The following is a 14,252-nucleotide window of genomic DNA, read 5'->3' as shown; positions in this document are numbered from 1 at the left end:
GGTATTCATAGGCATGGAGGGGAAGTTGGGTGGTATGATAGGAGGGTTGGACTGAGGGTCATGAAAAGACGGGGCAGAGGGAGGGACACGCTGGGTGGAGGTAAGACCGAATTGCTGCTGAATCTGTTGTGGTTGCCAACGCCCGGGGGATTCGAAGCCGGAGGTACTGAAGGTGTCCCGTTCGGAGCAGGAGACTGCATGATACTTGAGTTGATGGTATTGGGAGTCGGGTGGCCTGGAGCAGCAGGAGCGTTGTGAGGTGACCCTTCTGGTATACCTGAAGGGTTATTGATCATGATGGGTTTGACATCCTTCTGATCTTTCATGGGACCACCCATAGCTGGTGACGCAGGTGGCGCCATGCCGCCCATAGGTTTGGCTTGAGCCAAGTTCTGGCCGATTCGATTGTTCTGGGGACCAGCAAACTGTTGTTGACCTTGCACAGGATGGAAACCTTGCTCAGAAGCACCGGGAGCGGCTGCCGCTAATAGGTTCTTTGTCGTTGCGGTCATACTCTGTCGGTACTGCAAGGCCTTCAGAACAGTTGAGGGGCAGCCAAGGGCTGCAACAAAATCGACGACTTACTGCATGAAGATAGCCTAGTATAATTAGACCATTAGTGAGACAACGAGCGAAGAAAATGAGAGGCTTACCAGGCATAGAGAGAGGAAGCCGACTTGAAGGGATACAATCAAATGCGTATTGGATGCCCTGCTGCAAGATGTAGCTCCTTTACACGAATGAACATGTCAGAGTCGACAGTGTCGACGACAAGGTAATCGGTACTGCCATCCGGCACAAGGAGAGCTCCGCGAATGATTGACCTCACTGAGAAAAACTCGGCTTGCGCTCGGGGTCTTGCTCGAACACGATAGATATTGAGGTGTTTGTCCTTTCGGAGCCGTACACCAGTGGGAGCGTCAAAAGGATGGATTAGAGCTAGAGAGAGCGTGATATCCCCAACTATACATTCAAACAGAAAGAGAAGGCGACCAAATATCACTTTGGCTTCTGTCTGAATGAAAACACAATCAAAACGCGCAGCATTGAAAAACTTGGGACTGCATCTAAGGTAGTCGGTGTGTAGTCGCCAATCCACCAAGGACTCGTAGTTAACCTTCAAAAAACGGCACTCAGTGATCTGTTTAACGATATTAGTGTAGCGAAACATAGAGCCGAACTGAACATGACCAACCTTATCACTTGCTTTGAATTGTACCCGCTTTCCACCTGGTAAAGGGAGCCGAATAACTTGAAGAAAGTCAGTCAAGAAATTATTGAGCTTGACCCGAAAATTAGTGAACGCGGCATCCTCCTTATGAGCATCCTCGATCAACTCAAAGGTCTGCGCAGCTTGCCTCGACCCAAGTCTTACATGAGGCGCATTTGCATCCGGCGAGACCAGATCATCCACATCTCCTAAATCCTCCAGGTCACCCGAATCTTCGCTGCCTCCGGACTCATACTCGTCTAGGTCTGATATGTGGCGGCGAATGCTCTCCGCAACCACTTGCCAATGGTTTATGCGGAGTATCTGCAATGAAATTGGTATCAAAATGATAGTTAGAGTGAAAAGAACGTCACCTGAGGCGCCACATCCCTGAAATTAGTGCGCAATAAGTACGAGTCTTTCAGCGACCCATGCATCCTTTCATTCGGCTTTGTATTGTAGTTACGTGTCGCACCTTTTGCTTCGATATTGTCAAAAATGTGCACACTCATGTGCAGTTTGGGGAAGTTCCAGTTTTTGTCGCTCTCATCAGCGCTTTTCTCTATATATTGCTATCATAGGCTTAATCAGTGGATAATTGTCTGAGTGAACTGAGGTAGACACACCTGAAGATAAGTCGAGAATGCCTGCACTGCATGTCGGCCGGCACTGATAGTCTCAGTGGTGTGAACTTCAAGCGCCGCATATGCGTCAACTTCGAGAAAGTGCCGAATGCAACGGAGTAGGAGATAGCCGAGTGGACTGTCGTCCTCCGTCAAAATCGCGTGCGCAGCATATACCACCATCTGAAAGAGTGTCAATGGCAATGAAGTAATAGTTTAAATCAAAAACACACCTTTGATATGTCCTCGTAGACACTGCCATCAGCGAAAGAGATGCTCATAACGTGAGCTAAGTGCTTCAAGTTTCGCCAGCGCGGGAATGCTTCGTAGCTAGTAGTTAAATGGGTCAATTCAAAACAATGTTACAGCGCTTGAGTCACAAACTGACTTTTTGTCCATTTGTGCTACTTTCACTCGTCCCAAACCGACAACGATTTTCTGAAGTTCGGCCCAGAGGTGGTCACGATACAGACCACCATTGAAGTGGAGTCGGTCCCATGACAACGCATCATGTACATCAGTATGCATCATGGCCGCAAAGGCATTCTGTAGCTTTGATTAGTTAGAACGAACTTACAACAGAGAAAACATTACCATGATGTCACGAAGGCCATACTCTTTCAGTTTCTCCTCTTTCTCCTCAGCAGTCGCCTCAGCTCGTGCAGCCTTCACCACTTCCTGCGACTGGGTAGCCGTTCGAGGAGGATAACACTTTAATGTATTCAAAAGCTCGTCGTGGGGAACGAGACACACTGGACATGGCCAAAGGCATTTTATCCCTCGGATTAGCGACATAATACATCTTAAATAGTTAATGATATTCATTAGCGATTCAGATTAACATCGAAGTGTGATATTACTCACTGTTCCTCGTAGTCTGCAGATAAAATTAGGATAATAGGAAAGAACCACCGCGGAACGTTGTCAGGGCAATCAAACCACTGTCCAGTATGAGACTTTGATGCGAGCGAAGATAGGATCTTTGAGAATGATTCATGCCAAACGGCATTCTTGAAGTTGACCCAGCTGGGCTTGCCAGCTTGGTCTCTGTCCTCCTTCACCTGCGTCAGAGTATAAGTCCCAACCGCAGATATATCAATATTACTGTGTCATACAATCGGAAGCCATCCAACTACATAGCCGCTACCCACACCCTGTCCGTTACGAATGTTCGCGGGGAGATTTGCTAGACGTGCAACAACAGGATACCCTCTTGCGGTACCAAATGACGACAACCTTGTCTTGTCCGCATACAAAATGAAAGCTAAGGGCTTGCCGCCCGGTGGTAGCTGTGACTACAAAGCAAAGTAAGGCGATCAAAATTGACAGTGAGATTAAGTACCTACTTGAACATTCCAAAAGGTTTCGGCAGTGAAAGGTTCGTCTATGAAACGTACGAAGGTCTTGCCATCAAATTTCGAGAAGCGCTGCGCATCAAAAACCATGTGTGGGAACAAGCGAGGATCACGGAGAAGATCTGCCGCCCACTCCCAGAGATCCCGGTAGTATAGCTCGAATTGTCGAATTGAATCATCGTATGGTACAGATATTACATCATGAGTAAACTAAACTTAGTTGTTAGACAATGAATATCAGAATGAACGAAGGAAAAAAACCCCAGTAGTGCGATGGGAGACGGCTTCCCACCTTTCGCGGATGTCTTTGTGGTTCTTGAACGTAAATTTTTCCGATTGAGAAGCGCACCTGTTACACAACGTAATGAGACGATCAGTTTGATCATTGTTGAGACAGGCCTCCAGAGCAAGTTCGGCTATCTCGAACTCCAAGCGTGACTTAAATGGAGCCCAGGGACGTTTATGAGGTGGGGCAGAAGACGTTGGTGGACGGCGTTTGAAATCGTTGAAGCCGTGTACTTCTGGTGTGATCCCGCTGCTAGGATGGTGCTCGAGCTTGATGTCATCGACCTGGAACATGGGTTCCACGCGTTCAGGGACATCGGCATCGAGAAACGAGGGAAGATCTAGTAAAGTTTCGATAATGAATGTAAAAGCACATAATTTGAGCTCACCTTGGTATTCCGCACCATCCAGATCATTCCAAGTACCTGCAGGTGAGGTATTGCATTGCCCTGTTTCAACTTGAATGTATCAATTTAAAATCAGACTAACAGGCACTTACCTCCCTGTCTCGACACTGTATCAATGTGATCTCCCATCGTCCGTTGCAGATTCGAAGGACCCGCTAGCAAAATTAGACGTTGTAAACAACGAGAAATTGTGCGTACCTGTGTCTCTTCGAATAGAATCAACGAAATGTTGATTCTGCCGTTGTTTTTCGGCTTTCTTCTCGCAAGCCTTGCGGTGGGTGGTGTAGCCACGAGGTTTGATGTCCTGTTGACACAAGTCGCAATATCTTGTCCTCTCAGGGCCCATTTTGTGGATGGTTTGTGTGCTGGGAGAGATTTGGATGGAAAGAATAGGAGAGAACACTCAAAATGCTGCGAGGGGGGGAATTCGAGAATCGAGACAAATATCAATCATCTTGCATGCGTATTGCAACCGCTTGAAACCCCGCCATCAATCTTACAACATGGTTTGTAATCGTCATTGTAACACGATGTAAACGGTACCTGATTACAACCGACTTAGGAAATTTGCGACAAATGTGAGGGTAGATAGACTTGACGATTGCTTTACAAATTTCACGAAAACAAGATACGTCAAGCTTCAAGTCCCCTCGGATCTTCGGCTACCGTGTGACATGTCCCAGGCTGCCCACCCAGCCCTGATGATCTCACCTTCAACTTGAACTTTGATATTAATATCAAATGGCAAGCACCCCGTCACCAAAACATTACAACCCTCGAATAACTGATACGTTCATCGCGTTTGCTGATCTGTTATACACTGGCAAGAAGTACTTGTTCGATTGCTACGTCACCTCTATCACGGATGACAAACTGCCATCCCTTCTTTTCAAAACTCGGCAGTTCGCCAACTGTCCACAATGTCTGAATGAATGTGGGATCGCGCCGAAATACTGCAAGGGAAGGTCGCAGGAAACCTGAAGCAACAACACTGTCAGTAACAAGGGGATAGAATAACACGAAGAAAGTCAAGTACCGGACCAATCCTGGGATAAATTCGGGAGTAAAGCTGATCTCTTTGCCCTGGTCATCTTTGGCAGGAGAAATATCCAACGTGGCTAACATGGTCGCAATGGCAACCCACAGGGAGGAATCAGCGTTATGCCGGCCTGATCAAAGTCTATCTGTCAGTGAATCTTTTATAGGGTTAGAATAAGTTAACGAACCTGGACATATACGCCGGCCAAGGCCAAAAATGTATTGTGCGGGGTCATCACCTGTCAACGTGCCATCGTTGTCAATGAATCTTTCTGGTATAAAATTAGATGCGTCGGGGTACCGCTTTTCATCCCGTGTGATACCCCTACAATCAAGTCAGTACCACAAAAGCTGGGAGGAACATATCAAACCATGTGTTGTATGTGATGATTGCGCCTGATGCACGATACTATAAATAATTATTGCGTTGATTGCGGGACAAAAACAACGGACCTTTTGGAATGAAGTACCCATCGTATACGTCATCACTCGAGGCAGCATGTGGTACGCCTATGAGGTCATCTTCAGCACAGGCCAGATCATTTGGCGGGGAAGAATACCAAGGGGCACGACAGGTTGCCATCGCCAAGTCTCTCGCAGGACTGCTTCGATGTAGGGTAGCGATGCTCTGTCCTCGAACGTTGGCAGCCGTTCTTTTCCGACCACCGAGTCGATTTCCGCTTGTGCGCGTTTCTGAACTTCAGGATATAATACCATGGCCAGGGAAAAAACCATCAAAGTTGCCGCAGTCTGTAACGAGGATAAGGAGCGGAGAACATGATGAGTTGTCTACTTACCGTCTCATATGAAGCTGCGCAATATTAGTGCATGTCAAGAGCACAGCGTTGCCCGTCAAAAGGCTTGCTTACTTACCTATAATAGCAGTAGTAGCTGCTTTCTTCAACCCATTCTCGAATACAGGTTTGAATGCCTCATCTTGCCTCTCCATCCGTTGTAAATTTTCTGCAACCATCGAAGATCGAGCGAGCAACGAGCCGTCGGCCTTCCCAAGAGCCGAGTCAATGTCTAGAACCAAGAGAAAGATAGATACCCACCATGTGCTGCTGCACATATCGAAACGGCATGTCGGCCATTTCATTGATGCGCTCCGTCGAACCTCGAGCACTACGCTTGATCGAGGATCCCCAGCACCAGTCAGGTACCTTTAGTACTACATTTCACAAAAGTCCGTGTCACGTTAACGTTGTCTCATCCAGGAGAGTTGGGCTCACAGAAGGGAAAGGTTTTGAGCATTAATGCTCTCTCGGGGGTTATCAAGGTCAAGCCTGGAACCAGTGCCTTTATGACGGTCTGCACCATAGGATCATCACGAGCACTGATATCGTAGTCGTATACAGCTGACATCACAACAGATAACGAGAATCTGTGAACAGGTAAATAATCGTTCAATTCGTAAAAAATCATTCGCTGACGTTGCGAAGTGGTCGTAATAATTTTCGGGGTCATCGATTAGGTTGACGATAATATCACGAGCCCGCTTGATTTGCATTGGGCGAAATTTTGTTACAGACTCGGGGCGAAAAGTTTGGTGGAAAAGTCGTCTGCAGAGACGCCATTCATCGCCATAAGCTATGAATGAAAAGTTGATCGACAACCCATATCTGCGAGAACCTTAGACTGGTTGAATAGAGGGACACTGAACGAACTCACGGCTCGAGTGTTGCTAGGTATGGTCGATCGGAGTAAATACGAGAACGCTTGTCCAGTAAGGCTTCTGCGATGTGCTGAGAATTAATCACGACCATTTCCTCGTCTAGACTTCGCACGAAGACCAAGTCTCCTGAGATAATGATTCACACCACGTATGCTCTATGGTATCTGTTCACGTACCATACGCAGCACTCCACTCGGTGTAAGTCAGCCAAGGCTCATAAGCGTCGATAGATAAGGCGCTCCCCAACAGTGGGAGGGGCACTGGGCCAGGAGGAAGAGGAGCATTGTTCTGTCGCTTTTTGATGAACCGGTTGAGTGCCTTGACGGCGACAAAGGAAAGAGAAATGCCAGCGAGGATAGCAAGGTGGCGATCAAGTGCAAGGGCCATAATTCGAGCAGTGGATTAGTAAACTGTATATAACGACCGTCCTTATAACCGCGGGGAAGTGGGGTAATCGATGGCGATTATGCAACTCGGTAATGCGCCTCCCATCGCTTATTCACATATGACTTCTTGTTCAAATCACATCAAACTTCTCCATAGGCGGCGCATGTTCTGGAGATATCCGATGATCACAGAAGGATATGATCATTGAAGGAGAAGACATACATACATACACAAGATATGAAAAAGGTGTAAGATTGGGCAAGCAGCATGCACCGCGGAGCCCATCGCAAATTGCTGCAGCAGATCTTGATCATGTATGCGAACAAAGTCCACATAAAAAATTGGATAAGAGAGGCAGGGATTACTGGTAAATTTAGATTCTACATACCTATCTTTTGAGATAGCCACAAGAGTTGGTCAAAAAATGCAGACGAGTCATTTTGTCGCCATCGAAAAAGCCTGGCGGTACTCGGCGGAGATCCTTGAGTATGGCTCGACCTTGTGGCGATGTCGATGTTAAAACGGTTGAAAAGATCAAGAAGCTCGTTACATACATTCATTAACGACTTCTCAGCTAGGACCCGCAACTTGACGTGAGAGATTAGTCCATATGATACTCAGGATCTTCATCGTTGGGCCATGTGACGCGGATGTCAGCTTCTTTCCATCCAATGTCCGGGCTTCCAGTGGCGAGTAGCAATGAGCAAAGCGCAGACTTCTCAAGCTGAAGGCCCGAAAGCGAATATGTTGGTGGCATCATCGAAATTCGAGGCGGGCTCGCTCGCGTGTATCGTAGATATCGGCCAGGGTTGCAGCCGAAGTAGTCATGGCGGTGCATCACCTACAGGGAGCTGATTATAAATCAGTAGCCTAACCAGTGAACTTAGTACTAGACGATGTAAGGTGTAATCGAGCATTTAATGATCAACAGTGCAGTCGTTGAGTACTAGTGTTAAACAGCTAGTAGGTGTAACACCGATTTGGATGCCATCCGGCATTTTCCGGATAAACGGATAGACTTAGATTCAACCTCCTTCACCGTCAAACTCGTCATCGAAGCACCAAGTATCAGTGCGCCCGTTTCGTTGGAGTCATGGGTCTTCAGGCGAATCTCATGGCAATGTGAGGTGCGCAGCACGAGGACTCGCGAGGAGGTTGCTAGGGTGTACTCGGAGGTAAGTTTTATCATCGCCAGTGCTTGATGTTTTGTTCTCATTTGTTTTCTGGTCTACTCTCTACTAGCATGTCTGTGACATTCATGCTATCTCTCTTGAGCCGGTTCTTCAGGCTCAAGAAACAAGGCCACTTCGCAGTGTTTATCCATGGGTGTGCCGGCACTTTGGTTGAGGTCCGTTTTCATCGATTGTGACAATTCAGCTCACGGAAAACGGTTTCGTAGGCATCTCTGCTGCTCCCGCTTGAGTAGTATTTAGGACAGGGGAAGTTCACGCCTGAGTTCGTGTCAAATCATATACTCGTGTGCGATCCTTTATTTAAAGAAAATACTCAAGTGGTTACACTCTCTGTCTTGCACGGACACTTATTTAGGTTCATTTCCTCTATGGTTTCGTTACTTATCACCAGTTTGACCTAATATGTATATTCAGCGGAAAATCGACGTTTCGCTCCTCACTCTTGTCAACAAAGTTCCCCGACATCAATCTTTCATCTCTTCTCCCCGCTCGTTGTTTCTCCCGACGCGTTATCCACAATCCGATGAGGATGCAGCTCACGGGTCACCTGAGAAGTTCTCTCTCTCGCCTAGCCCCTCGCACCATCATCGACTACATGATCCTCCTCTATCTTCATCCCACTTCCTCGCCTCGATTGACCATCTCCCATGTCCAACAGTCGATGACAGTATCAGGCGATGTCTTCCTCCCACTTCTCACATTGTTAAATCAGACATCGCACGCCTGGTCTCGCGCACCCAGCGTTACCGTAATGCTGCGTTCGCTGGTGAAGAGGAGTGGTACTGTTTGATCAATTTGATGGGCTGTCATGCGAGTTTTCGGAGAATGTGGATTTTGATGCTGTGGGTGTTGAGGAAGGCGTCGGTATTGTTAGGTGGGTGTTTCAGCTTCTTGATCATCCATATCGTTCGTTTGTCTACTTTAAATCACTGTTCTTTTCCCATGTTCTAACATCAATTCCCACTCGATGCGCTAACATTCATTTTCTACAGCACCAGGGACCTCACCCAAATCGCAACGGTGCGCACTACATTTCCACCAGACATACCTGTAGACGTACCCGGTAGCCTCCGCGGACGTGTAGAACAGGGTTCCGATGCCATCGCAGGGTCCACTATCAAAATCATCTCCGATGTCGTCGACAGCTCATTTAACGCCATATACTCTGCTCGTTCTTATCATCTGCCCCCACCTTAGCATCTGCTCCGACTCCAGCTTTGCCTCGAGATTCACATCTGCAGCCACCAGAGACCAGTCACGGGTGGTGGGACGTCGGGCTGTTGAAGTGAGAAAGTGAGTTCTCGATTGCGGATTTGGTGCCGGGGATGAAGGGGAAGGGGAAGGATGGGATGGAGCTGAAGAAGAACATGTCCATAATGCAAGAATTCTTCGAAGCTTCAACAGCATGATGGGCGGGAATAGTGGGAAAGCACGAACTTGCTTCGCTGATCTTGACAGGATCGACTGGCACAGGTGCCACGGTGACTTCAATTGAGGCTGTTAGGAACGGATGCACACGGTCATCTTCATGCATTAAAGTCGTTGGTGCTCTATCTATAATTTACACTTTACAATTGCATCATGTCGCAGTCACCCTCCATCTCACGTTCCTCACTGCTCCTCCCCTTGCACCACAACTGAGTACTGAAGGCCGGCTGCCGCACCTTCATTTCGAGTTTGATGCTGCCATCAAATGTTGGAACTCGGAGCTTTCGAGATGTGGGAATCTCAGCCCAGCCCATCAGCTCTATAACTGGGCGGAAGACTTAATGCAAGATCTGAAGCTGAGTGAATGCATCTCTGTCACTGACACTAAGGCAGACAGGATAAGCAACGGTATAATTGCTGAGGTGCATACATACTCAATGTGATCCTCTGGCCTTGACTCGGTCGACTTCCAGTACACTGGATACTATAGACATTGCACGTTAAGAGGCTTGTCCTACCACACAGCATAAGTTAGGAAATTGAGAACCGTAAAAGCGAGTGTCCCCACTTCGAGCTGCGTAGTTTCGAGGCGATAGATGGCGCGGGTGATGACTCAGAGCTGCATAACAGACCAGGCCACCTGAAACATCACTAATCCTTTTGATTGCGCATTACCTTTGCTCTTGTCTTGAATCTGGCTTTTCGTTAGGGTAGGGACATCAAGACATGCACACCTTTCATGTATCAATTTAAGAATATAATCAGGGCGTAGGGTGAGGCAGGATTCCCCATCCACATAAAGGATGAAACCACCCATCAGCGTGAAGGAGCTGTGCGTCTGGCACGCCGTACCCAGCCCCAATGATCTCATCTTTAAGTCGAACTTTGATATTGTAAATGGCAAGGACCCCGTCACCAAAATGTCATAGCCCTCGAATAACTGGACACGTTCATCGCGTCTACTGACTCAGTATACACTGGCAGGAAGTACTCGATCGATTAGCACTACGTTGCCTCTAGCTGCTCCCAATCAGACCACGGATAGCAAACTGTTATCCCTTCTCTCAAACCTCGGCAGTTCGCCAACTGTCCACAGTGTCTGAATGAATATGAGACCGTGCCGAAATACTGCAAGGGAAGGTCGCAGGAAACCTGAAGCAACGAAACGGTCAGTGACGAGAGGGTATAATAACACGAGGAAGTCAAGTACCGGACCACTCCTGGGATGAACTCAGGAGTAAAGCTGATCTCTTTGCCCTGGTCATCTTTGGCAGGAGAAATATCCAACGTGGCTAACATAGTCGCAATGGCAGCCCATGCGGAGAAATCAGCATTGTACCGCCCTTATCAAGGTCTATCAGTCGGTGGATCTTTTATAGGGTTAGAATAAGTTAACGAACCTGGACATATACGCCGGCCAAGGCCAAAAATGTATTGTGCGGGGTCGTCACTTGTCAACGCGCCATTACTGTCGATGAACCTCTCTGGTATAAAATTAGATGCGTCGGGGTACCGTTTTTCATCCCGTGTAATGGCCCTAGAATCAAGTCAGTACCACAAAAGCTGAGAGGAACATATCAGACCATGTGTTGTATGTGATGATTGCGCCTGATGCACGATATTATAAATAATCATCGCGTTGATTCCGGGACAAAACAACGGACCTTTTGGAATGAAATACCCATTGTATACGTCATCACTCGAGGCAGCATGTGGTACGCCTATGAGGTCATCTTCAGCACATGCCAGATCACTTGGCGGGGAAGAATACCAAGAGGCGTAACAGGCTGCCATCGCCAAGTCTCTCGCACAATTGCATCGATGTAGGGTAGCGATGCTCTGTCCTCGAACGTTGGCAGCCGTTCTTTTCCAACCACCGAGTCGATTTCTGCTTGTGCGCGTTTCTGAACTTCAGGATATAATACCATGGCCAGGAAAAAAATCATCAAAGTAGCTGCACTCTGTGATGACGATAAGCAGCGGTCAACATGATGGAGTTGTCCATTTACCGTCTCATATGAAGCTGTGTGATATTAGTGCATGTCGAGAGTACAACGTTGCTGATTAAAAGGCTGACTTACCTATAATAGCAGTAGTACCTGCTTTCTTCAATGCATTCTCGAATGCAGGCTTGAATGCTTCCTCTTGCCTCTCCATCCGTCGCAAATTTTCTGCAACCATCGAGGACTGAGCGACCAACGAGCCGTCGGCCTTCCCAAGAGCCGAGTTAATGTCTAGAATCAAGAGAAAAATAAACACCCACCATGTGCTGCTGCACATATCGAAATGGTATGTCGGCCATTGCATTGAGGCGCTCCCTCGAACTTCGAGCACTACGCTTGATCGAGGATCCCCAGCACCAGTCAGGCACCTTTAGTACTACATTTCACAAAAGTCCGTGTCACGTTAATGTTGTCTCATCCAGGAGAGTTGGGCTCACAGAAGGGAAAGGTTTTGAGCAGTAATGCTCTCTCTGGGGTCAACACGGTCAAGCCTGGAACCAGTGCCTTTATGACGGTCTGCACCATAGGATCATCACGAGCACCGATATCGTAGTCGTATACTGTTGACATCACAACAGATAACGAGAATCTGTGAACAGGTAAATAATGGTTCAATTCGTAAAAAATCATTCGCTGACGTTGCGAAGTGGTCGTAATAATTTTCAGGGTCATTGACCAGGTTGACGACAATCTCACGAGCACGCTGGATTTGCATCGGGCGAAATTTTGCTGCAGAGTCGGGACGGAAAGTTTGGTGGAAAAGTCGTCTGCAGAGACGCCATTCGTCGCCATAAGCAATGAATGCAAAGTTGAGCGACAACCCATATCTGCGAGAACCTCAGAATGGTTGAATAAAGGAATACTGAACGAACTCACGGCTCGAGTGTTGCTAGGTATGGTCGATCGGAGTAAATCCGAGAACGTTTGTCCAGTAAGGCTTCTGCAATGGGCTGGGAATTGACCACGACCATTTCCTCGTCTAGACTTCGCACGAAGAGCAAGTCCCCTGATGTAATGATTCACACCACGTATGATCTATGGTATCTGTCCACGTACCATACACAGCACCCCATTCAGTGTAAGTCAGCCAAGGCTCATAAGCGTCGATAGATAAGACGCTCCCCAGCAGTGGGAGGGGCACTGGGCCAGGAGGAAGAGGAGCATTGTTCTGTTGCTTTTTGATGAACCGGTTGAGTGCCTTGACAACAACAAAGGAAAGAGAAATGCCAGCGAGGATAGTAAGGTGGCGATCAAGTGCAAGGGCCATGATTCGAGCAGTGGGTAAGTAAACTGTATATAACACGACCGTCCTTATAACAACGGGGAAGTGGGGGAATCGACGGCGATTATGCAACTTGGTGATGCGCCTCCTATAGCTATATATATGTATGGCTTCTTGCTTCAATCGCATTAAGCTTCTGCATGGGCGGCGGATGTTCTGGAGAGATCCGATAATTACAGAAGGATATGATCATAGAAGGAGAAGACATACATACACACACGATATACGAAAAAGGTGTAAGATTGGGCAAGCAGCGTGCACCACGGAGCCCATCATCGTGTTCCAATCACGATATCGGCCCGTCACAAATTGTGTGATTGGGTGAATGGATCATCACCCATGCAAACACCTCCAGGGTTGTATCTCCGCTCTTGATATCTTACATTCCGGAGGGTGTCGTATTATGCCCTGTCCGCCAGGTAAGTGTATAACACCTTGTATCCGATCGACTCTTGCTCCTCACCGGTCGGGGAGAAAATGTTCGATGTTCGATGACTACAGCAGATATTGATTATGTATGCGAGCAAAGCCCACTCTACATTCCTATCTTTGAGATAGCCACGAGAGTTGGTCAAAAATCGCAGATGACTTCACAACAGGGGATCCGGTGCCGAAAGGTGCCAAGATGCCAAGAAGAGGGTGCAGACGGGATACATAACGCCATCGACAAAGCCTAGCGGTACTCGGGGGCGATCCTTGAGCATGGCTCGACCTTGTGGAGTGTCGGTCTTAAAATATCAGAAAGCTCGTCACATGCATTCATTAACGACTTCTCAGCTACATAGGACCTGCAACCTGAAGTGGGAGATCATTCTATATGACACCCGGGATGGTCTTAATCGCCGGGCCATGTGACACAGAGATAAGCCTGTTGCCATCCAGTGTCCGGGCTTCCCGCAGTGAGTGACAATGAGCAAAGCACAGACGTCAAGCTACAGGCCCGAAAGCGGATATGCAAGTGGCATCATCAAGACACTCGCTATTGAGTATCGTAGATATCGGCCAGGGCTGCAGCCGAAATAGTCATAGCAGTGCATGACCTACAGGAGAGGGAGTCTCGGATGATCAATCACTCTGCAACTTGAAGTGCTCGCACGAGTCGCATGCCAACCATCACCTTGATCATTTTTGAAAGTACCAGGGTAACGTTTCCTGCCATGAACGAAGCCAAAGTTAATAAACGAGTTTAGATTCATGACGCAAATCAGGAAGTGGAGCACCTAGATGATTTCATAACAACCCTGTATGACTAGAAATGCCGCCAGTGTCCAGCTGGCAGCTAATCTGACTGCTTGTTGCACGTGGATCGGCTTCTATCGAAGCTGCAAGACGACGTCAATATCAAATAACTTATTATCGTGACAAA

General features: G+C 47.7%; 6 protein-coding genes across 6 annotated transcripts; 2 read left to right on the top strand and 4 right to left on the bottom strand.

Annotated features, from left to right (window-relative positions):
* Positions 1-691: 691 nt before the first annotated feature.
* Positions 692-3,844, bottom strand: F5891DRAFT_1241927 (uncharacterized protein; the record flags this gene model as incomplete). Its single annotated transcript, XM_041369736.1, has 11 exons — positions 3,450-3,844; positions 3,180-3,398; positions 2,949-3,128; positions 2,698-2,894; positions 2,428-2,635; positions 2,222-2,379; positions 2,067-2,163; positions 1,837-2,016; positions 1,585-1,782; positions 1,196-1,534; positions 692-1,141 (listed from the first exon to the last, which is right to left on the bottom strand). The coding sequence occupies exons 1-11, from the start codon at positions 3,765-3,767 to the stop codon at positions 692-694; spliced, it is 2,544 nt and encodes an 847-aa protein (XP_041223115.1). The 5' UTR covers positions 3,768-3,844.
* A 645-nt stretch (positions 3,845-4,489) lies between these two features.
* F5891DRAFT_521197 (cytochrome P450) lies at positions 4,490-7,265 on the bottom strand. The gene is made up of 14 exons (XM_041372127.1): positions 7,211-7,265; positions 6,770-7,102; positions 6,590-6,719; positions 6,352-6,540; positions 6,151-6,302; positions 5,974-6,089; positions 5,792-5,921; positions 5,716-5,729; positions 5,479-5,668; positions 5,372-5,428; positions 5,290-5,314; positions 5,107-5,243; positions 4,917-5,049; positions 4,490-4,857 (listed from the first exon to the last, which is right to left on the bottom strand). The coding sequence occupies exons 2-14, from the start codon at positions 6,978-6,980 to the stop codon at positions 4,770-4,772; spliced, it is 1,572 nt and encodes a 523-aa protein (XP_041223114.1). The 5' UTR covers positions 6,981-7,102; positions 7,211-7,265; the 3' UTR covers positions 4,490-4,769.
* Positions 7,266-8,575: 1,310 nt separating this feature from the next.
* F5891DRAFT_1241919 (uncharacterized protein) lies at positions 8,576-9,846 on the top strand (the record flags this gene model as incomplete). Its single annotated transcript, XM_041369735.1, has 2 exons — positions 8,576-8,952; positions 9,166-9,846. The coding sequence occupies 2 exons, from the start codon at positions 8,576-8,578 to the stop codon at positions 9,368-9,370; spliced, it is 582 nt and encodes a 193-aa protein (XP_041223113.1). The 3' UTR covers positions 9,371-9,846.
* Positions 9,847-10,214: 368 nt separating this feature from the next.
* On the bottom strand, positions 10,215-10,472 carry F5891DRAFT_957023 (uncharacterized protein; the record flags this gene model as incomplete). Its single annotated transcript, XM_041375449.1, has 1 exon — positions 10,215-10,472. One exon carries the CDS (start codon positions 10,470-10,472, stop codon positions 10,215-10,217), a length of 258 nt encoding a protein of 85 aa, XP_041223112.1.
* Positions 10,473-10,485: 13 nt separating this feature from the next.
* Positions 10,486-12,871, bottom strand: F5891DRAFT_1279986 (cytochrome P450; the record flags this gene model as incomplete). Its single annotated transcript, XM_041370384.1, has 13 exons — positions 10,486-10,753; positions 10,812-10,944; positions 11,002-11,138; positions 11,185-11,209; positions 11,266-11,322; positions 11,373-11,562; positions 11,611-11,624; positions 11,683-11,812; positions 11,865-11,980; positions 12,042-12,193; positions 12,243-12,431; positions 12,481-12,610; positions 12,661-12,871. 13 exons carry the CDS (start codon positions 12,869-12,871, stop codon positions 10,666-10,668), a joined length of 1,572 nt encoding a protein of 523 aa, XP_041223111.1. The 3' UTR covers positions 10,486-10,665.
* Positions 12,872-12,981: 110 nt separating this feature from the next.
* On the top strand, positions 12,982-13,671 carry F5891DRAFT_1047641 (uncharacterized protein; the record flags this gene model as incomplete). Its single annotated transcript, XM_041362358.1, has 5 exons — positions 12,982-13,039; positions 13,091-13,141; positions 13,361-13,503; positions 13,564-13,601; positions 13,632-13,671. Coding segments are annotated over 5 exons (330 nt in total), but the record flags the coding sequence as incomplete, so codon positions are not given.
* Between the last annotated feature and the right edge of the window lie 581 nt (positions 13,672-14,252).

The sequence above is a fragment of the Suillus fuscotomentosus genome (assembly GCF_016647785.1).
Source record: "Suillus fuscotomentosus strain FC203 chromosome Unknown F5891scaffold_45, whole genome shotgun sequence".
NCBI lineage: Eukaryota > Fungi > Basidiomycota > Agaricomycetes > Boletales > Suillaceae > Suillus > Suillus fuscotomentosus.
Note: the sequence above shows the minus strand (reverse complement) of the source record. Positions and strands in the feature narration are given on the sequence as shown.

Excerpts from the sequence above, each read along its gene's own strand:
- F5891DRAFT_521197 (XM_041372127.1), bottom strand. The coding sequence starts at position 6,980 with ATGGCCCTTGCACTTGATCGCCACCTTGCTATCCTCGCTGGCATTTCT. Across the intron at positions 5,922-5,973 it reads GATATGTGCAGCAGCACATG|GCCGACGGCTCGTTGCTCGC; the intron begins GTGGGTATCTAT and ends GCTCTTGGGAAG. Across the intron at positions 5,315-5,371 it reads TGGGTACTTCATTCCAAAAG|GCGCAATCATCACATACAAC; the intron begins GTCCGTTGTTTT and ends ATCGTGCATCAG.